Below are 23070 nucleotides of genomic sequence, written 5' to 3'. Positions count from 1 at the left end.
ACATCTAGGTTGTTTCCATGTCCTGGCTATTATAAACAGTGCTGCGATGAACATTGGGGTACATGTGTCGCTTTCAATTCTGGTTTCCTTGGTGTGTATCCCCAGCAGTGGGATTACTGGGTCATAAGGTAGTTCTATTTGCAATTTTTTAAGGAATCTCCACACTGTTCTCCATAGTGGCTGTACTAGTTTGCATTCCCACCAACAGTGTAGGAGGGTTCCCTTTTCTCCACACCCTCTCCAGCATTTATTGCTTGCAGATTTTTGGATCGCAGCCATTCTGACTGGTGTGAAGTGGTACCTCATTGTGGTTTTGATTTGCATTTCTCTAATAATGAGTGATGTTGAGCATCTTTTCATGTGTTTGTTAGCCATCCGTATGTCTTCTTTGGAGAAATGTCTATTTAGTTCTTTGGCCCATTTTTTGATTGGGTCATTTATTTTTCTGGAATTGAGCTGCATAAGTTGCTTGTATATTTTTGAGATTAGTTGTTTGTCAGTTGTTTCATTTGCTATTATTTTCTCCCATTCTGAAGGCTGTCTTTTCACCTTGCTTATATTTTCCTTTGTTGTGCAGAAGCTTTTAATTTTAATTAGATCCCATTTGTTTATTTTTGCTTTTATTTCCAGAATTCTGGGAGGTGGATCATAGAGGATCCTGCTGTGATTTATGTCTGAGAGTGTTTTGCCTATGTTCTCCTCTAGGAGTTTTATAGTTTCTGGTCTTACATTTAGATCTTTAATCCATTTTGAGTTTATTTTTGTGTGCAGTGTTAGGAAGTGATCTAGTTTCATTCTTTTACAAGTGGTTGACCAGTTTTCCCAGCACCACTTGTTAAAGAGATTGTCTTTACTCCATTGTATATTCTTGCCTCCTTTGTCAAAGATAAGGTGTCCATATGTGTGTGGATTTATCTCTGGGCTTTCTATTTTGTTCCATTGATCTATATTTCTGTCTTTGTGCCAGTACCATACTGTCTTGATGACTGTGGCTTTGTAGTAGAGCCTGAAGTCAGGCAAGTTGATTCCTCCAGTTCCATTCTTCTTTCTCAAGATTGCTTTGGCTATTCAAGGTTTTTTGTATTTCCATACAAATCTTGAAATTATTTGTTCTAGTTCTGTGAAAAATGTGGCTGGTAGCTTGATAGGGATTGCATTGAATTTGTAAATTGCTTTGGGTAGTATACTCATTTTCACTATATTGATTCTTCCGATCCATGAACATGGTATATTTCTCCATCTGTTACTGTCCTCTTTGATTTCTTTCATCAGTGTTTTATAGTTTTCTATATATAGGTCTTTAGTTTCTTTAGGCAGATATATTCCTAAGTATTTTATTCTTTTTGTTGCAATGGTGAATGCAATTATTTCCTTAATTTCTTTTTCTACTTTCTCATTATTCGTGTATAGGAATGCAAGGGATTTCTGTGTGTTGATTTTATATCCTGCAACTTTACTATATTCATTGATTAGCTCTAGTAATTTTCTGGTGGAGTCTTTAGGGTTTTCCATGTAGAGGATCATGTCATCTGCAAACAGTGAGAGTTTTACTTCTTCTTTTCCAATTTGGATTCCTTTTATTTCTTTTTCTGCTCTGATTGCTGTGGCCAAAACTTCCAGAACTATGTTGAATATCATCTTAACTACCCTCTCCTTCCCGAATTTTTCTCTTTTTACCCATGTATCCTATATCTATGTCTGTGGCAAAATGCCTCTTCTGATTTTCTCCAAAACAGAGATTAACATTAGTGTACTCCTCCCAGTAACAAGGTGTACCTTTAGCCTTTTTGTGCAACTCAATATTTACCTCTGCTCTCTTAGCAAAAAGAGAAGGGGAAAATAACATAAATAGCCATTTCATTTTCTGTTTTTCCTTTGTAACAAGCCAATAAAAATCCCTTGGAAAACCTCTTAGATAGCTTAGTATTTTCTTCAGAGGCTGGAGCACAGAAGAGAAATTATGAAATCATTCTTTTCCATGGTAGGAATTAGCAGCTGCTCAAAAGGAAGCAGGGAACTAATTACTGGGATCTGTCAAAAGGCTTCCATGTAGCCCTTGGCCGAGTACACCCCCTGAGCAAGTCTGGGGAGCTGGACCCACAAAGGGTCCCTCACTGTAGTGCTGCTCGCGATGGTGTGGAGGTGGGGAGTTTCATTGCAATGGAGAGAGACATGTTGCTAACATCCTAAGATGGGCAAACTTAGTTCACTAGAGCTCTGTCATGATAGTGTACAGCTGTAACTTTAGGACTTTCAGAATGGGCCTTGTAATCGAAACAGCCTTCAACAGACGTTCTATGGCAACATGTCCAAGTTCCACCCCACTGTCTTAAAGGTTACCTTTTGGAACTAAGTGCATTGGAAGCTGCCTGTGTAATGTCTTTGGGACTCTTGTCTGTTTGTGGAGGTGGGAGGTAAAACTTTCTTGTAGAATTTCGATTTGTTTCTACTCTACACTCTTACAAAAGTTGCTCTTCCTTTAGAGCAGTGGTCTACTCTGCAGTGGCCATACTAATGTTTTATTGTTTGTTGTTGTTTGTAAATGGCTAAGGGCTTCCAAGGTGGTGCTAGTGGTAAGAACCTGCCTGCCAATGCAGGAGATGTAAGAGACTAGAGTTCAATCTCTGAGTTGGGGAGATCCCCTGGAGGAGGAAATGGCAACCCACTCCAGTATTCTTGCCTGGAGAATCCCATGGATAGAGGAGTCTGGCAGGTTGCAGTCCATAGCATTGCAGAGTCACACACAACTGAAGTGACTTAGCTCGCACGCACATAAACAGCTAAGAGTTCCTAAAAGCAGAGGTGGAGTTGGGCAGAGTTATTTGTAGATTTGTAAAATAGATTTGTAAAATCTATGATCCTCCTGCCTGTTTATAAAGCAAATATTAATAATGCTTGCTAAAGAGAAAAACTCTTTTCACTAAGATAAAGTATGGAATATATGTGTTAATAAAATAATTTACAGTTTGTACTGTAGTTTTAAATTGTTTTTATATATCTTGGGAGGGAATACATTTTGGATTTCAGCTCTAGCCATACTAAGTGAAGTAAAAGAATTGAGATACCTGTTCAAATTACACGGACAAGAACAGGGACCTCTCCAGAAAACTGAGATAAAGATAGAATTAAGCTTCCATGTGTAAAAGAGGATTTTAAACAGGAAATAATGCCATGTATAATAGGGTGTATGTGCTCAGTTGCTGTGTCTGACTCTTATGACCCCATGGACTGTAGCCCACCAGGCTCCTCTGTTCATGAAATTTCCCAGGCAGGAATACTGGAATGGGTTGCCACGTCCTCCTCCAGGGGATCTTCCCAACCCAGGGATTGAACCCATGTCTCCTGGGTCTCCTGTATTGGCAGGCAGGTTCTTTACCACTGTGCTACCTGGGAAGCCCATGTGTAATAGTTGCTAACATTTCTTGAGAAGTTACTGTGTGACAGGCAATGTGCTTGTGCTAAGTAACTACTTATAATGTCTACTCTGCACAACATTATTTTTATAAGACCTATCAATTATATATCAGTAAAGCTAGAGGAAAAAAAAATATTGCTCTAAGGTAAGAAATTATTCATATTCCCCATATGGAAAACAAGCCTTAAATGATTAGAGTAACTTGCTCAAAAGGTTAGACATGCAGAGCCCATGTTCCTACCATTACCTGAAAGAGACCTTAGAGGTCATTCAGTCCATCTTCATTTCATGTATGAGCAAATTGGAGCCCAGTGAGGACCTGTCCCCTATCCATAAAATTGGTTTCTGACAGAAGATGGGCTCAAGCCTAGACCCCCTGACTCATGGTCCAGTGTCCTTTATTCCTCAGTAGGCTTCATCTCTTTTTATGTATATACCACAGACTCCATGTCTTTGTGTCTTAACAATAAAGATAAACTATAGGAGATACTGTCATAAAGTAAAACTATATGATGGACCTAAAACTTTTTCTTAGGAAAAAACCTGGTATCAGAAAATGTATTCATACTAGTTTTAATGTTCTTGGTGTATATGAAGCTAATTATTTTCTTTGTTCTTAGAATATATCTAGCATGGGGTGTTAGATAGGTTCCCAGAAACTCTTATCAGGTGTTTGATTTTTGATTGGTTTTCTTTTCAGCTTCAAGAAATATTCAGAAAAAAAAATGAAAAGAGAGAAACTAAAGGAGATGAAGAAAAGCGTGCAATGCTGGTAAGAATAATTTATAATGGTTTCAGCTGGGTTTTCTAGGTAAGAATTATTTTATTCATGGTGAGAAATAGTAATTAAAGCCTGTAACTTTAGATCTGTCTGTTTCTTGAAAACTTTCTAAAGTTCTTATGTAGAAAAACTTCAGTATTTATATGCTTTGATATCAATATTTATATCAAGTATTGATATTAAATGTCTGTATCCATAACCATATTCATTAAATCATTTCCATCCATATTGTTGTTATCCATGAAATTTGAAGGGTATATCATATGATAGGTTAATACAGATCATTATGCATGTAAAAATTTAAAGGTGAATTGCAAAGATTTAATTATACATGTGAGTAAATTTAGTGGTACTATAATAATATGAATGTTGAAGCAAAAACAAGAAAATAATATGTTTCTTTGCATTCATAGAATTATGTATTATAGATTCTTCTTCTGGGAAGAGTAATGTTTCATTTTATTTTGAAGGTAGAGTTAAGCAACATTTCCCTCCATTTTCCTTCTAGTTTTCTTTTTGCTTGTCCCAAGTAAATATTTCAGCCTGACAACATCCTAGGTTCACTTAGTAAAAATAACAAACAGGCACTAAGACTTTAGTATGAGGCCTTATATTAGATGCTTTGCATGCATTGCCCCCTTTTAATCTACCAAACAGTTCTGTTATTATCTAGTTATAGATGAGAAAACTGACACTTGGGAAAGGTTAATATCTTGTCTAAAATTCCATAACTATTCAATGGCAAAGCCAAGATTTTTGAACCCATGGCTGGCCAGCTCCAAAACCTATACTTTTATCCACTGTATCATATTTCTTCCTCTGGTACTTAGCAGAAACATGGTGAATTTTGTTAGTATGTAAATGATAATTGTTTTATTTGCAAATTAATGGCCCTGTGAAATACTTTAATTGGTTTATCTGGAATTCAAATAATTAACTTCAAAGAGTTGCAACACTTTTTATTTTTCTCACTGTTATAAGCATATATATTAGGTTTTCTTAAACATGGGTTATTTGTAGCAGATGGGTGTCATTTTCATCCCAGTAGATTTACAAAGTGTATATTTATATTAATAAAAGCAGATTATCAGGATTATGAATGTTTATTATTTCTCAGAATATTTAACTATGGTATATTTATCAGTATTTTTTTAACCTCCCCAATAGACTAAATTATGGAAGACACTTGTAGAAGACACTCTCTACTGATAATATACTGAAAGAGTAAACAATTATTTTAACTTTGATGGATTGCCAGTGATTGACTGGATAGGCAAGTTGTTGATAAAATATCATTTAGGAGGTTGAATTATGTTAATGAATATTTTGGTATACCTCAGTGATAAAGTAGATATTGTTTCAGTGGATACAGATTTAATTGTTTGTTTATTTATACTAATTCCAGAAAAGACTTATGGATCTTTCAGTAAAGTAACAATCCTATTCTAATCAGTAACCTTTACTAAAATACCTAAGTGAGTAACAAAGGGAGAGAGGAAAGGGAATAATAATAGCAGTCAACCCACGTTGGGAAAAGCTACCGTGTCAGCACAAAAGCTTCATTGCATCCCAGGTGAAGTAAATTTAATACCGATGATATAATGCAAATAAGTTCAAAACAGTAATATAGTAAAACTTTATTAACTTGGATTATTTAGGGAAAGTCTATCTAAATTATGAAATCTAAATTATATCAGTATACCCTAAATTGTGTTATTTTATATGAACATACGTAGATCAGTGAAACATTATCTAGCAAATATATGGGGAAGGAGACTTGTTTTAAAGAACAGATAAAAATAACTTTTAAGTATTCTATCACTTACTTATATGGAAATGAATGTTGCTAAAGACACTGACCTCCATAGGTATCCCAGAGGTGTTTATGTTACAGTTTAATTAATGCTCCTGGAATCTCACTTACAGAATTTAGCTATCTGAACTATTTCTTAAAACAATCCAGAAATAATCTTTAGTACAGCTTCTGAACTAAACAACACTCTAGGATAATACAGCTCTCTTCAAATATTTTTTTACTGTGTTTTACAATAATAGTAATAATTAGTGGTAGCATTATTAATAGCTGTCACATTTTAAACAATGCATATCTGAACTGATGAGATTTTTGAGTTTTGAAGCAACTGAAATTTATCTTATGGTGAAAACATATAGATTATGTTAGACATTGTAGGAGTCAGATTTTTCAAATTTTGACTATTAGCTCTGCCATTCATTGCCTCTGTGACCTTGAACCAGGTCCTTAAATTTTTCTGTGCCTCAGTTTCTTCATTTGCACTAGAATAGGAATAATGAGCACATATGATGATTATGGAGGTTAAATGAGTTAAATTGTGTAGCCACTAAACAGGGTTTGAAATATAATAAATACTCAAAAAGATTAGCTAATTGTGAAACATGAAATTCTCTTTTAATTAGTAGAATATTTTAAACTGAATAGTACACCCCCAAATCAAAAATTAGGCAAGAATAAATTTTAAAATATTTACATATCAAAATGAACTGCTTCAGAAGAGAGAAATGAGCATAATATTTCTTGGGACACTTTCTATGTGCTAAGGTCTGTACTATCTCCATTATACATGTTACTCTCATTTAGTCCTCATTACATTTCTCTCAGGTAAGTCTTCACACCTTTGCACAGAAGAGAAAACCATCTCAGAGAGGTTCATTAAATTGCCTGGGTCCACGGCACTAACAGGCACTGAACAGGATTCCAGCATAGGTCTCATGCCGTCCCCACCACCATGCTGCTCCATCGAGGTCTGCCCCCTCATCGCACATGGAATTGCTGAAGCATGTCTCAGGAAAACTGCGTACTTCGGAGTACCATGTTTAATTCAAAGCAATAGTTCCATCAAAAGTTAGAATGAAAGTGGTTGAAATGAGCACAGGTTCACTTAATGTTTAATTATACGAGATTTAAAAAACTTTGCTACTCATCTTTAACATTTATCCCACTTGTACTGTGTGCGTGCTCTATAGAGAATGTAGCATAATGATTTGCCCTTCCTAATTGATTATTTTGTCGTCTTTTTCTTTTTTTTCTTTTGCTATACTTGGGTTCATTCTGAAATGTGACACTTCATTTGGCCCTTTGTGCTCTATGTCAGCGTCTTCAACTTTATGGATACCATTCTCCTACTAATAGTGTATGTACAACCCTTTAAATGTTCTTTATGTAAATAGCCCTCACCTGTTATACTTGACAATGCTATTTCTTTTATAAAGCCGAATCTACTATTGAGACTGTTTAGGAATTTATTGAATATAATAATGTGAAACCAAGCCCCCAGTTTTTATTTCCTTCCTGGATTTATAAGAAAACTATAAATTTACAGAGCAATTCTTTCTCTTTAGCTTTAGGTTAAGATAAGGTGAAGGTGAGTGAACAAGAACCCAAAACTCTGGTAGAGTAATTGACCTTTTATATTTTTCAGTGGTATTTGAAGAGTTAAGTACAATTTATGGAGCAGATTCTCAGGCTATGCTCCTGCAGGACACAGGTATTTTAAGAGCTAGATCTCTCCATCTGATGTACAGTCTTTTCTTAAATTCTAATAACAAAGATATTAATGGATAAACTTTTGCTAGTTCTCAGTATTTCGCCCCATTTTTTTTCTAAAACTTTTGATGCTTGCCTACTGCCTTTGGTCTCTACAAAAGTCTTGAATAAGATGGCACTTGATATGTTCAGTATATCACTGTATCATGTTGTTTCTCAAAGAGGATTATGATCTTCAAACTCGTCTTTTTCTGAAAACATTGGGAGTTCTTGCAAATGATCTTCCAGATGTACTCTTCTCATGCTACGCTTTCATTCTTTTCTTTCTCCCAGAAAGTCATAGCTTATGGATTAGCCCAGTTGCTACACAACTGAGAATAGGCCATGGTCTCTTCTGAATGTAAAAGGCACAGTCCATTTGATTTTCCCTGGCCTCCTTAAGTCACTTAGACAGATCCCTCAAATTATACAAATCCACCTGAGAGAAACTCTCGAATTTACAGTGACCTACTCAGTATTGTCCTATTGAAAGGTTCCATTATAGTGTAGACTCTAGCTGTGTGCCTCCTGAAATTGATATTTAATAAAAATTCCAAACTATAAAAACTAATTCTCTTTGAGACTCAAGTATACACTAAAGGCTGATGAAGCATAAAATAAATGTAAAATATCTAAGTCACAAGGAATGGACCTAGAATGGGTTGGAAAACAAGCCAAATCCATAGGAATCTTATGACTGACTGGTTGTTTTGATTCCTTACAAGATACTTTAAAATTTTTCTGCAAAATTCACTGTTTTCCATGGAATAAAGCCTACTGTTCTCTTAAAATTTTTTTAAAGATTCCTCTGTTAATTATTTCAAAAATATATAAGAATGTGAAAGATGGAAATCTCAGAGATTCTAATGCCACATGCCCTATGAAGCTTAATAAATGTTAATAATGATTATGACTTTGTTATTTATTTTTCTAATCTGTCATTTCATGAGCCATTTTTCCTACTGTGGCAACTAATATATTTCCTTTAAACTCATAAATAATTTTCATATAATAGACAAGCATTAAAAAAAAATAATATATTTTGGAGTAGTATTGCTAAAAGGAAACAGGTTCTAATATGGTCTAGTTTAAGCCACATAAACAAATTGTAGTTACTTAGACACTAAGAGAATAATATAATAGTATAATGTTATGAATTAGCTGGCAATTACCTGCTAGTTTCCAGAACTGTAGATCAGCTGGAGTGATAAAGTATGTAATTTGAGTATAGTTCATGGAACTAATTATAACAGATTCTACCTTTAAGAATAAGTTCTTTCAGGAAATGCAGTACCCCTGGATTTTACTATTACAGATGGAAGTTCTGTGGTGTCTGCAGTAGCCAGTTCCAAAATTTAATCATTCTTATGGTATATTTTGCCTCTACTCTGTCAGATTATCCCATCCTACAGTGTAAGATTGAACATGCTCCCTTATATTCTGAAAGACAGTTACGTTATAGCCTTTTTTGTTCCAAACAACCCTAATTCTTTTCATATTTCTTATATAGTCAACTCTTGATTATCTTACTATGGTGAAAAGAAATTTAAAACATCCAGAAGAATAAGTAAGGCAAACATGAGGTCAGTAATGCAAAGTCAAGGCATGACTTTGACATGCCTTATATTTGACAGATTTTTAAAGATTATTATCCAAATTTCATTGGAGTCCAAAAATGTACCGGTTATCATATAATTTTTTAACATGCACTGAACTTGTTTTATGGACTAAATGCCAATATTCATAAATGATCTTTGTTTGAAAATAATGTGTATTCTCCAACTTGGGGTACAGGGTTGTAATATATGCATGATCAAACATATTAAGTATGAGTTTTAAATCTCTATCATTACTAAATTTTTGTCCACTTGTTTGGTCAAATAGTGTGTTAAATTACACATTCCTATGATAGACTTATTAATTTCTACCTGTAATTCCAGTTTTATTTTATATATTTCTAAGCCTTGTTATTGCCTCTATAGGAATATATTTAGATCACTTAAATTATCTTAGAAAATTAAATCTTTGATTAAATACTATCCCTAGATCTCTAGAAATGTGTTTGTATTAAAAATCTATTTTAGTTGTCAAAATAATATACTACCTTTATTTTTGTTAACATATGACTTTTTCCTTTTTGTGTTTTTTACTTTCTATTTTTGCCTCTAGTAATGATGAAGCTTTCCTTGATTTTTTAAAAATATATATTTTAGTTTGGAAACTTGCTGCTAATAAAATGTAAATATGAAATAAAAAATAATAGAAGTTTACTATATAATATAGATCAAGAAATTAAGCATTACGTTTACTATGCCCCAAGAAGCCCTTTTATATATCTCCAGTCATAATCCTTCTCCTGGAAAAGATAATCACAGTCATGACCTTTATGTCAATCACTGCTTTGTCATTTTACAACCTTTTTATGTATCTAAAATGATAGTTTGATTTTCCCCACTTTGATCTTCAATTAAATGAGGTCATATTATATGAGTTTTTCTGTGTTTTGCTTCTTTGACTCATCATGATTGTCAGCTTCATCTACGTTATTGAATCTAATGAATGGTCCTAGTTCGTTCATTTTTATTACTATAAGCAACAGTGCTCAAATGTTTTGGTCTCAGGACCCCTTTATTATTGAGAATCCAAAGAAGTTTTGTTCATATTTTGGATATATTTATCTATATTTACCATATTAGAAATTAAAACTCAGAAATTTTTAAGTAGTTATTCATATATTTAAAAATAATAAAAACTCACTTGTTATCCTAAACATTTTTTATGAAAAATAACTTCAAAAATGTAATGAGAAAAGTAGCATTTTTACATTTGTTTCAAATCTCTTTAACATCTGACTTAGAAGACAGCCGGTTTCTCTTAGATGCTTCTGTATTCAGTCTATTCAGTATATTGTTTTGGCAGCAAATACTATCAGTTGTTTCCCTTGAAGCTACAGGCTCACTGTGTTCATTTTCCAAAAAGATGTCTGCCATACACCAAGGTCTAAATAACCATAGTTTGTCTTTTCAGTTGTTCTTTCAAGTAAAAATGATGGTTCGTGAAAAAAGTGGCTAATTTACCTTGCAACACAAATCGCCACCTGGATGTTTTTTCTCAAGACAACCATAGTACTTCATTAGCAGAAGTGCTTTATGCTTGCTTCCCTTCACATTGAATGTTAAAAAGATGTGTGCTCAAAGATCAAATTACCAAAATTATGAGTTCTGTTCTTCAGCAAGTATATTCTTAAGTGAATTTTATTTTAATGTGAGTGTATGAAACTGAAGAATGTGGCAGTTTCTGAAAAATGTAATGACTTTGGTCTCTGGTCCCACTGCTGTCATTGTACTAAGGCTTCAGAAATTTTACCCACCATTGCTTTTGTACCTGAAAATTTAGTATAAAAGGCAGATAGTTTCTTTAAGATGCTTTAAGATACATCTGTATTATATTTTGTCTAGTTTCTTCAATTGTTCTCAGTGAGAAGACTGGCATTTGTTTTCTAGCTTTTCATTACTGGAAGCCTGGTTTATCATTTTCAACCTATTTTTTTCCTTATATTTTGGATATGTCTTTTTTTAAGTGTATGTTGTGTACTTTATCAGTTTCTTTTTTCTGGGTGGATAACATGGGCTTTTTTTTTTTTTTTTTTTAGTTTTTATTTTTTAAATTTTAAAATCTTTAATTCTTACATGCATTCCCAAACATGAACCCCCCTCCCACCTCCCTCCCCATAACATCTTTCTGGGTCATCCCCATGCACCAGCCCCAAGCATGCTGCATCCTGCGTCAGACATAGACTGTCGATTCAATTCACATGATAGTATACATGTTAGAATGTCATTCTCCCAAATCATCCCACCCTCTCCCTCTCCCTCTGAGTCCAAAAGTCCGTTATACACATCTGTGTCTCTTTCCCTGTCTTGCATACAGGGTCGTCATTGCCATCTTCCTAAATTCCATATATATATGTGTTAGTATACTGTATAACATGGGCTTTTTAATTGGAAATTCAGTTTATATTACTGTGATGACTAACTTATTTGGATTCACTTTAGCCATTCTATATACTGTTTTTTTCTCCTTTCTTCATTTGTGTTTATACAAATACAAACTGGATTTATTTTTAGTTTAGAAGACATTCACTGTATTTCTTTTCTTTAAGTAGTTATTCTTGAAATTTTAGTAAGTATACTGAAAATAATAAAGTCTTAGATTGGAGTGTATCTTTATTCTCTTTCTCAAAAATAGAGTTTAAAATTTCTTTAGTACCATTCTTTCTGCTCCTGATATGAGTACTTAAAACATCTACCGTTGTCTTTTTTAATCCACCAAGTTAGACTTCTAAAATATGTATCAGCCACATTTGTTTCAAATTACTTACAATTTGCTATTCTTTTCTCAGTAATTCCCTCTTTAATTTCTCCCCTTCTTAAATCTCATAATCTTATACTCACAAAGTATAGCCCCAAGTGATGATCTTCTGATAATTTTTTTAAAAACCCTCTCTCAGGAAATCTCTTTATTCTGCCTTTATTTTTTTTTCCAGTTTATTGGGATATAATTGACATATAATACGGTATCAGTTTACGGTGTATAACATAATTTGATATATATATTTATCACAAAATAGTCACCACAGTAAGTCTAGTTGACATCTGTCCCATCACATAGTTACAGTTTTTTTTTCCTTGTGATGAAAACTAAGATGTATTGTCTTAGCAGCTTCCGGTACACTGTAGAGTATTGTTGACTGTCGTTACCAGGCGGTATGTTGATTACACCCCAAGACTCACTCACCTTATTCCTGCTAGTTTGCCCCTTTTCACCACCGTCACCCAGTTCCCTGCCCCCTCCAGCCACCTGCCTCTGGCAACCGCCAGTCTCTTCCGTTTCTGTGGATTTGTTTGTTTTAATTGAGATTGATTTGTGTATAATATTATATTAGCTTCAGGTGTATAATGATTTGATATAGGTATACATGCCATTATTTTGAAAGGTAATTTTACTAGGTGTATTATTATAGATTGACATTTGTTCTCTGCAACTTGTGATGTCATTCTAGTCTTCTGGCTTCTATTGTTGAAATTGAAGGGTCCGTTTTGGGTCTAATTATTCTTTTGTAGTTAATCAGTTTTCTTTCTGGGTGCTTTTAAGGTTCCCTTTGCTATTCTACAATTTTCTTACAGTCTATCTTTCTGCTTTTACTTATCATGAAATTTATTGGGCTTTTCAAATGCGAGGATTGTTTGCTTTCATTATTTCTTGAATGTTTGCTGCCAGTGTCTCTCTGAATGTTTCCTCCCTCCCATTTTCTCGACTGTGACTTTCTAGAGCTTTCATAGATATTCATGTTTTATGTCTGTCAACTCCTCTTTAATTTGCCACATTATTTTTTTCACACTGCATTCCGTATAGTTTATTCATATTACCTTTAAGTTTAATGATTTTCTCTCTAGCTGTGTATAGTTCAGTTCAGTTAAATTTCAGTGGTTCATTTTTCATTTCTAGGAGTTTTACTATTTCTAATCAGCCTAATAATTTTCAGTAGTCTGTTTTTCCTAAAAAAATCCTGTCACATGCAACTTCATATTCTTTAAATTTATTAAGCTTATGTTGTATTCCATATTTAATCATTTCAGCATCTGAAATCTGCAGCTCTGGTTCTATTGTTTTTTTCTGCTAGTTCCTACTTGTGGTGACTTACGTTCTTTCATGGAAGGGCATGGCAACCCACTCCAGTATTCTTGCCTGGAGAATCCTACAGACAGAGGAGCCTGGCAGGCTACAAGTCCATGGTGTTGCAAAGAGTCCGATAAGACTGAAGCGACTTAGCACGCACGCACGATCTCATATTATGAGCATGTGTTTGTTGGAATGTGTCTGTGGTGATTCTTGAAGGCTTGGGTTAAGGGTTTGTGTTTTCCAGGAAGACTTGTGTGTGGGTGTATTTCTGTGGTACATTGCAGAGACCTGCAGTCCCGTGTGACTTTAAAGTACAATTCTCAGATTATGGTGTCTCAGGGCACAGTTGTTGTATTGGCCCAAATTATAAAGATGTAATTTTCTTTTCTTTGTTTCTATTTTTCTGTGTGTGTTTTTAAATATCACTAATAGCAAAGACAGTTTCCTGACCAATTCTATGGGCTGCTATTTTGGGATTTTTTTCCCCTCTAGTTTACCTAATCTCTGGGTATAACCTTTCTCAAATATACTATGTATATAGTTTATTTGCCTATCTGGACATGAACAACCTTAGGACACCACTGTTCTGCTTCCCACAGTGGTATATTCCCATCTCTAAATCAGTCTTTTTTTTCCCTCTAACCACCTTTTTTATTCCCTTCTTCTAGCCTCCCATTCTCCCTTATTTTATTTCCTTACTTCTTTCCTTCTGTGTTTGTTTGAGCTGCTATATAAAAATAGCATAAAGTGGATGACTTATGATGAATGCTCATTTTTTCATAGTTCTGAAAGCTGGAGGTCCCAGGTCAGCAAGCCAACAGCCTCAGTGCGATAGTTGCTGAGGGCCTACTTCCTGGTACCTTCTCACTGTGTCCTCAGGTGGGAGGCAGAGGAAGGGAGGTCGTTCAGGCCCCTGTGCTAAGGGCACCAATCCCATCCTTGCAGGCTCTGGCCTCATGACCTAATCACCTCCCAAAGGCCCACCTCTTCCTGATGCAATCACCTTGGGGATTAGGGTTCCAGTACCTGAATTCTCCACACTAGCTTCACTCTAGCTTCTTCCTTCCTCTCTCTCTTCCTCTTTCCCTTCCTTTCTTCCTCCTTTCTCTCTTTTGTATTCTCAGAACATACATTTTTTCCTATAGCGATCCATGTCAATATAGGTTGTCAAACTAATTTTATCCCTTCATATGTTGTAAATATTGTCATAAAAGTCTGTGTGTAATGGCAGGGAGGGGTGATGGTGACCAGTGTTTGAAAGTAGGGGAGAGGCCTGGCTTCACAGAACAAATCTCCTGTTATTCTCCTAATAATTGTGCAGTAAGCCTTATTTTCTAGTTTCATTGGTTTAACAATCCTATTTTTATTATATACCAACTTTATAGTTACAGTTTAAAAATATATCCACGGTCAAAATATTTAGATAACTTGGCAGAGTATTTAATCTAGTAACCATTTATCAAAGTTCTCTTATATCTATGGAAAAGAAAAAGAACTGTGTTAGCTCTCCACTCAGCTAATTTTACTTGGTGAAAGCTTATTTAGTTACTAAAGGAGGTGATGAGCACACTCTCTTGCCATATTACTATGTTTACTGTTACGGTAGTAAATACATCTATGTTATATAAGTGACTCCTGCTTAATGATACCTTATTATAAACATTTTATTAAGAGTTTATTAAAATATACATAGTGTATTTTATACATAGGCAGTGTTTTCTAGTTCATAATTATGAATTAAAATATAGGTCTTTGAAATAATTCCCAGATGCTTATAATTTCATTAGGGACACTGGACTTTTGAAAATTAACGCACACGAGAAATGGAAATTCTCTCACCGTCAGCCACTCACCCCTAGGTTCATTATGCAGCATTTTTCTTCTCACAGTAACCCAAAGAAGACCAAGCCTGAGAATCTGTGAAATCTTCCATGATAAATTCTGACAGAAACCAGATTTAATTACTTTCGTTTACAGCCCAAGTTAAGCTTGAAGTTCGACAGTTCATATGAAGATTAGACAACACTTCTTCATCTTGATTATCACCTTCAGACTAGCCTGTGCTGAGGTAGAAGCTGGTGCTGTGTCCTTGGGATAAACCAGAAAGTAGCTGATCTATTTACCATAGATACACTTAAGAAATCCTTGATTAGCTCTGAGTGGTTTGCCTGAAACTCACGTACTTCTTCCTGACAAGTTTTGGATTAATCTGAATTTTCTCTAACGTATGGATGTGGTCATTTTGACTCTTTGATGCACTAACACATGCTAGCTAACAATTCAGTTTTAAGTTAAGCAGAATTTTCCCAGGTTGCTATAAAATTACCAAAATCTCCTCCAAATAAATTTACTTCACACAGGTGTGAATAAAATTTTTATTTCACACTTTCTTAGAAGGGATGTATGTCTCAGTAGAAGGGCATGGGCCTGGGAGTGAAGAAGGTGATTTTTTGACAAAGCCACATTGTACTTAGGAATAGTGGTTATATACGTTACCGCTTTGAAAATGGCCTGGGTTTACCAGCGATGTAATACAATACTGTTGTGTGCAGCAGAAAACAAAAAAGGTAAGCTAGTGTGTTTTATTTCCTTTTCAAGTTTGGCTAGAAGAGATTAGAGTGTATAAATTATCATTGTTTGGGACTGTTCTTTAGATTTCAGTTGTGCTTCTTAAAAACTTCCACAGGTACTTAAATCAGATGCTGAGGAACTCGTCTCCAGAAGCTACTGGGATACACTAAGACGTAACACGAGCCAAGCACTCTTCTCAGACCTTGCAGAGGTATAATCGGACCTCAACTAGGTCCTTGTACCACATGCTACTTTCTTAATCTGGTCCTTGTTTCATTTTAGAGTCACAGTGATGAAACCAAAAATGTATTTTGTATCTTCCCTTTTCTCCAGGAAAGCAATAATTCCTACATATAAATTGGTATATTTGAATATGTCAGCTGTGCTGGCAGGGGCTGCAAGGTCACCTTTAATTGTCTAAATCTACCTGCTTGTTTTAGAAACTTGACTTTCCACCCTAATTAAAAGGAAATATTATTTTTCACTTTAGGATCACTTTTAGGAAATTTGAAAATACTATTTATAGTTTCACTGACTCTTTTAACCTTATGAACTTCAATGTTACGTGAACTTAGTAAAAGATATCTAACGCTTTAGAATTACAGTAGATTTAAACAATCCAGTTTCCCACTATTCATAGTGAGCAGCTCACCAAGGGTGGGCATGGGGGAATTGTGCTAAGAGCAGTCTGTCCAGGAAGGGAGGAACATTTTTCCTTGACATTGGTTAGGATTGCCAGTGCATGGAAAATTAAAAGCAGACCGACCATTACATCACTCATTATTGTTTTAGAATTCCATAGAGACGTACCTTTTTGCTGCACTCAGGCGGACAGCTCCCACCACTCTACTCTCTTTTTGCCCGTTAATAGGAATTTATCATTTTAAAAGATGGGCTATGTGTTATAGGTTGAATACTGTTCTGTTTCCTATTAAGAATTTTTAAGAACTTTATTAGAGATGGCTGGCTGGCTTATCGTAAAGGACTTTTTCAGTAAATACTAAGAAATGTATTTTTTCATTATCTTTTTGTCTTTAAAGTTGGCTTCTCATTTCTTTTTCTAAAGTTTTGTTTTTAAAAATTACACTTAAAACTATCTAGAGAAGTAAACTGGATCAGATATGACTTCTGTTACCCATATATACAGTGTTACTCAACTGACATCTCAGGAGCATGGTAGACACTTAGAATTGCTAATTTTGCTACTTGTGCTCAATTTTAAAATCCTAAAACAAGTAAATAAAGCATTTTCCCCTATATTTAGTCTGTATGTGATATATAAATATAATGTGATTATGGCTAGTAATTATTAATGTTTAAAAATCACCTTTTTAAATTCTAGCTATTTTGGGGCATAAAGTGCTAATGGATATTCTACTTACACATATTTTAGAAGTGCTTGATTCTATGATCATTTATGTAGGCACATAGTAGTCAGTGGCTAAAAGTAAGAGCAACTGGGGACACTAGTCCTTAGAGTCCCTACAAGCCAGCTGTGCCCAGCTTCAAATTAGCAGTTCTGTCTTGCTGTCTCTCTCCACCACGGACTGCTCGCCTCTCAGCCTCCCGCCTATCTTTAATCTCATTTAACTCTGCTAGAAAGAAATTCTTGCAGTTAGACACAATCTGCTTTAATTTAAATCTTGGGAGGTTTAAATCAGAAGACCAGTCGGCTCGTACATATACTCAAAGATCTTATATATAAGATTCGCATAGGATCTCTTGAAGATGTTTATTGCTCTTTCAGACTTGTGCTTGGGCTGGCTTTTACAGCACATCTCTTCCCAACTCAGCATTCTGTGACATCCCATTGATACCTTCAAAGTGGCCGTGATAGGAGTGTATTAGACATTGGCAAACACCACAAATCTGGCTTTTTTTTTTTTCCCTTTGCAAGCTAGTTTACTAGCACACCATTGACTGTAATCAATCCACAGCTATAATCATAAGCTGACTAATTTAATTAAAACATCATGAAAATAAATTGGATGGAGGGAAGTATGAAGTAAAATGAAAAGAAAGCAAAACTTGTGTTTTCAGGTAAAATAATTATTGAGGGATTATCTCCGTTACTACCTTCCTAACATTAGAGAGGATAATTGAGAATTAGCTGTAGTTAAATTCCAACTCATTATAATTCCTTATCAGTTATTACAGATGCCAGTGTAACATTGAATTGTTAATAGTATCAGTATTCAAATTAGTTCAGAAAGAAAGCTTAGATCTGTATATATTTGTATTTCTTTGTTTCTTTTATATTTAAAATGTAAATATTGAGAGTAAAGCAGGTCTCTTTACATAATGTAGGTAAACTTGATACTAGCCTCTCATATGCTTATTTCAGAGCTGTTTCTAACCATAGATTTTTTTCAGTGATAGTATAACCCTGTGATAATGGAAATGTGAATATGCCGCTTTCAGAAAAATTATACCACTTTCTAACCAAAATAATAGATAATAAATTCATAGTATATTATGTCTATTGTGCAACTGTTGAGTACAGTCTGTGAGTACTGGAATTATACAAACTGTTTTGAGCTTTACAGATGAAATTTAGATTTTTTTCTTATTTGCTTTAAACATTACTAACCCTTAATAAGTTTTAGTAGGTTATTTAAAACCTTCACTAATATATCAAGAGTTTGAAGGTTTCCTCCAGCCATTGAATAGAGCTTGATAAGATTATTATCACATAGTAATCAATAAAAATACATTGAAAGAATTTCTTTAAACTCTTTAATAATTTGACATATTTTTATTTTATGCAGGTTTTAAAATTTATTTGATTTTTTATAAAGTCATTTAAAGTAATTTTTAGTCAAAACAGAGTTAGATAATGGCTCTTCATGTAAATGGCCCATGGGGTTCTTTTTTTTGCTTTGTTATGAAAACACTTGAATTCATTTTATTTTAACAATAAGCACAAGAATCAAAGGGATAAAGTCTCTATTTTTGTCTCAGTGCTCCTGTGATTTAAGTTATATAACACTGTTAGGATACCAAGGATACTGGTATAGTTTTCAGTGACTGCCAACAGTACTCTGTTTCACTGAATGAGGCGAAAAGGTTTTCACCATTTCCATTTTCTAATTTTTCTCTCTAATGTCCAACTGTTATTTATGCCTCTGTGGATCTGGATTATCTGGATAAGTGCAACCTAAGTCTAATAAGATTTTGATGATGAAAGACTGTAAATGAAGATTTGCTCTGCTCAATGGGCATGAGAAAAACTGGCCGAATGAGGTCATTATTTAAAAGCTGTGTGAAACAAAGCCATCTCATTTCAGTGTATTATGTCTCGAGGTCAGGAACATGACAACACCAGAGGAAAACATTCGTAATTATGTTATCTGAGTTCACTAACTTTTAGTGTTCCTATATCCCCTCATTGTAAGGCATTTTGTTAGATCTATATAATACATGTAGTTTCAATAACACAAAAGAAGTAAGAGTGTACCATGCAAAAATATTTTTTTGCATTAAGTTCCAACATTATTTCCTGTCTTGTCCTTTTTCAACTTCTTAAAATATACAGATTTGACAGAAATTAATAATAATAGCTAACATTTATTGAGCATTTACAATATGCCAGTGATAGTGCTGACTAACAGGGGTTATCTAATCCTCATGACAACCCTTTAGGGTAAGTACTGCTGTTATTCCTGAGGATAATAATATCCTCAGTGAGATTAACTTCTCCAAGGCCACTTAACCAATGAGGGAAAAAGTCAGGATTTAAAGCTCAGAAATCTGACTCTAGAGTTCATTGTTCCTGTTTGCTCATCACACTACTGCTTATTTGTGAAGTAGCAACTTGTTCTAAAACCTGTCCCCTGCTCCTCTTCTTAGCCATCCTGACTCCTTCCACATCCCATCCCTCTGGCCCGCAGATGAATACTCCAGTCCTTGCTGACTTCTGCTCAGCTTGAGCCTCCACTCTTATGCTCCATTTAGGCATGCTTCTCAATACCTTGATATTTCCTCCTCCTACTAAGTTAAGCTGTTCCTTGGATAATAAACTGACCAGAGTTGATTATACACAATCACAGAAGAATGTCTGTAATTAACAGGAGATATCTTCTCTCACCTTCCAAAGGTTTTAATGCTTTTGTCCAAAACATCTTATGACTACCAATAAGGACATTTGTATATTTCATTTACACTCACATTCTAGTTTTGTCCTCAAAATGGTTATTACAGATAGGCTTTTTCCCATTTTACAGGTAAGGAAGCTGATGATCAAAAGTCAGTAAGCTGAGGTCTTCTGATTTCAAATCCCTTCCTCTTTCCATTACATCAGTCTACCTCCTCAACCTAAAGTTATTGGTAAAAGTAGTAGTGCCTTTCAAGCACTACTCAAAAATTATACTAACCTAGTGTCACATAGAGGCTTCCCTGGTGACAGACAGCAAAGAATCTGCCTGCAGTGCTGGAGACCTGGGTTCGATCCCTGGATCAAAAAGATCCTCTGGAGGAGCACATGGCAACCCACTCCAGTCTTCTTGCCCTGGAGAATCCCATGGACAGAGGAGTGTGATGGGCTACAGTCCATGGGGTTGCAAACAGTCAGACACAACTGAGCAACTAACACTTTAGTATCTGTATTGTCACATAAAGGGCCTTGAAAGACTCAAACCACAATGTGAGGTTGAATACTTCTTATATAATCAGAGCTTTAAGCTTTTTGAAGATAAACATCAATTTCATCTATAATTTTGTTTTCACATTTTGAACTTATTAACTGTAATGGCATGTGTTGATACATCTTTATGCTTTTTACTCTAATTTTAATATATTTACATTCTTTGGGAGATATTGGACATTCCTATTCTGTTTTTCTGTAACTAACTTTCAAATTGTGATTTTTTTTTTAAGCGTGCTGATGACATTACAAACTTAGTAACAGATACTACACTTCTTGTACACTTTTTTGGGAAGAAAGGAAAAGCTGAACTCAACTTTGAAGATTTTTATAGGTGAGCTTAATTTTTATACTCATATTGAAAAATGTTAACATACTAAAGTCAGAAAGGAGTCATCTATTGCAGTGACACTCACCTCTTTGCTGCTTTCATTTTAGCTAAAGATACTCTCTATAACATATAACAAATATCTACTTCCATCAGTGCCTGTGTACCAGTAGTCATATTGATAAATATATTAGGAAGTCACTGAATGATAAAAAAAAAAAAGTCTAGATATCTGGATTATTTCCTATGTGTTCAGAAGAAAGAATATTACCAATTCCTTAGTCTTAGTAAGCCACAGTAATAATAAGTAATAACAAGCACATATACAGTATTTATGATAGTAAATACTAGGCAGGACACATTAACTCCTTTAAGTCTGATCACTACCCTGCAAGGTATTGTTGTTATGCCCATTTTACAGAGTAAGGAGCAAAAGTCTTCAGAGGCCAAGTACCATCTGTTACCATCACTCTTCACTTATCTTATTCATTGGTTATATATTTTTTTGTCACAGGTTCATGGATAACCTCCAAACAGAAGTTTTAGAAATAGAATTCCTTTCCTACTCTAATGGGATGAATACTATCAGTGAAGAAGACTTTGCTCATATTCTTTTACGATATACAAATGTGGAAAATACATCAGTATTTTTGGAAAATGTGCGTTACAGTATACCTGAAGAAAAGGTATCTGATCCTCATTTTTATTTTGTTAACAGTTATTAGCTTGTAATTATATAGGTCTGTAAAATATATTGTCCTGTTAGTTCTGCTCCCCTGTGGATTCATACATACTTTGAATATATTCCACTCTTTGTTCCTATGTGTCTTAAGTGCTCTGCTAAATTTTAAAAACTGATGAATTTAAAATTCTGGGTACATATCCTTATTTTTCTTTTTTTAAATTATTAAATTTTTTATTTATTTTTACCCTTATTTTTCTTAGACATGTTGAAAACCTTTAATGTTATCAACAGTTGTTTTATTCACATTATGAATATCATTTTTCAAGAGAATTCTGCTGAGCTATATGCTTTGGCTACTATGTAAACATCACCTCATATAAAATAGTTTATATTGACATAATTTCAGTCACACTTTATTCATTTCCCTAATACCCTTAATAAAAGGTCACTGGAAGACAGCTATTGATGAGTGAATGATTTTATCAGTAGTTGAAGTGAGGTTTTTCAAAGAGTTTGGACGGCATGAATGGTTAAGAACCTGGGACAACTGATTGTCTGTTTGTTTAGTAGCACATATTTTCAGCAGTTCTGAGCAGTTACATTATCTAGTGGTATTTGAATGCATCACTGCAACCGAATAGAACTGGTGTTACAAGCACCTCTTAAAGCATGGGATGTTTGGGATGTATTGCCTTCTATTTGTGTTTGTAGAAGGATCAAGTTAATCTATCCAAGGAAAACTTGCAAACAGTTTGACTTTGTTTACACTGTGATGGTGCTGACAATTCTGCAGGTCCCCATGGAATGAGGAAAAAAGGACTGGATGTTTTTGACTATTGGTTTATATAATCTTTTAGGGTTTTGTTTTTTTTTTTAATCTGTTTTACATGTTGAACTAAATTTCTTCCAATTCATAGACACTTCCCTAAGAATAAATATTGGAAACTGTACTATTTTCTCAAGCTACTGGTGTATTATTTAGGGCCTTGAGGTATCTGCTTTTTCTCTTTTATCCAGTGGAAAATTATAAAAATACGTAATTCAAAAAATTCAGTTCTAGGGTGAAGTGTGTCGGGAACTCTCTGTACTGTTTTTTACATATACATTTTTACATTTGAATTCTTTGTAACTATTTTTTTACATCAAATTATTTCAAAATAAGAAATTTTCTTTGGGTAATTCCCTGGCATTCCAGTGGTTAGGACTCGGTGCTTTCACTGCCATGGCCTGGTCTGGGAACTCTGATCTTGCAAGCTACGTGGGGTAGCCAAAAAAATAAAAAACAGAAAGTTTCCTTTTAAGTTAAATTCAGCTTCTGAAAACTTTTCATTGATGGAGATCTCTTAAACATACAGTTTTCTTGGACTTCCCTGGAGGTTCAGACAGTAAGGAATCCACTTTCAG

At 34.5% G+C, this 23070-nt stretch overlaps 1 protein-coding gene across 2 annotated transcripts in view; it reads left to right on the top strand.

The window, feature by feature from the left end:
* MICU3 (mitochondrial calcium uptake family member 3) overlaps window positions 1-23070 on the top strand; it is an 85507-nt gene that overhangs the window by 52203 nt on the left and 10234 nt on the right. The window contains exons 7-11 of one of the 2 annotated variants that reach the window (XM_015104575.3): window positions 4116-4187; window positions 7328-7366; window positions 16127-16222; window positions 20887-20987; window positions 21496-21667. In XM_015104575.3, coding sequence (XP_014960061.2) covers window positions 4116-4187; window positions 7328-7366; window positions 16127-16222; window positions 20887-20987; window positions 21496-21667 — 480 coding nt within the window. The remainder of the gene's footprint in view (window positions 1-4115; window positions 4188-7327; window positions 7367-16126; window positions 16223-20886; window positions 20988-21495; window positions 21668-23070) is intronic. The other variant, XM_027962686.2, reaches the window with a different exon arrangement.

Source organism: Ovis aries, chromosome 26 (assembly GCF_016772045.2).
Source record: "Ovis aries strain OAR_USU_Benz2616 breed Rambouillet chromosome 26, ARS-UI_Ramb_v3.0, whole genome shotgun sequence".
In the NCBI taxonomy this organism is placed as follows: Eukaryota; Metazoa; Chordata; class Mammalia; order Artiodactyla; family Bovidae; genus Ovis; species Ovis aries.
This window is presented reverse-complemented; position numbering and strand designations above follow the sequence as displayed.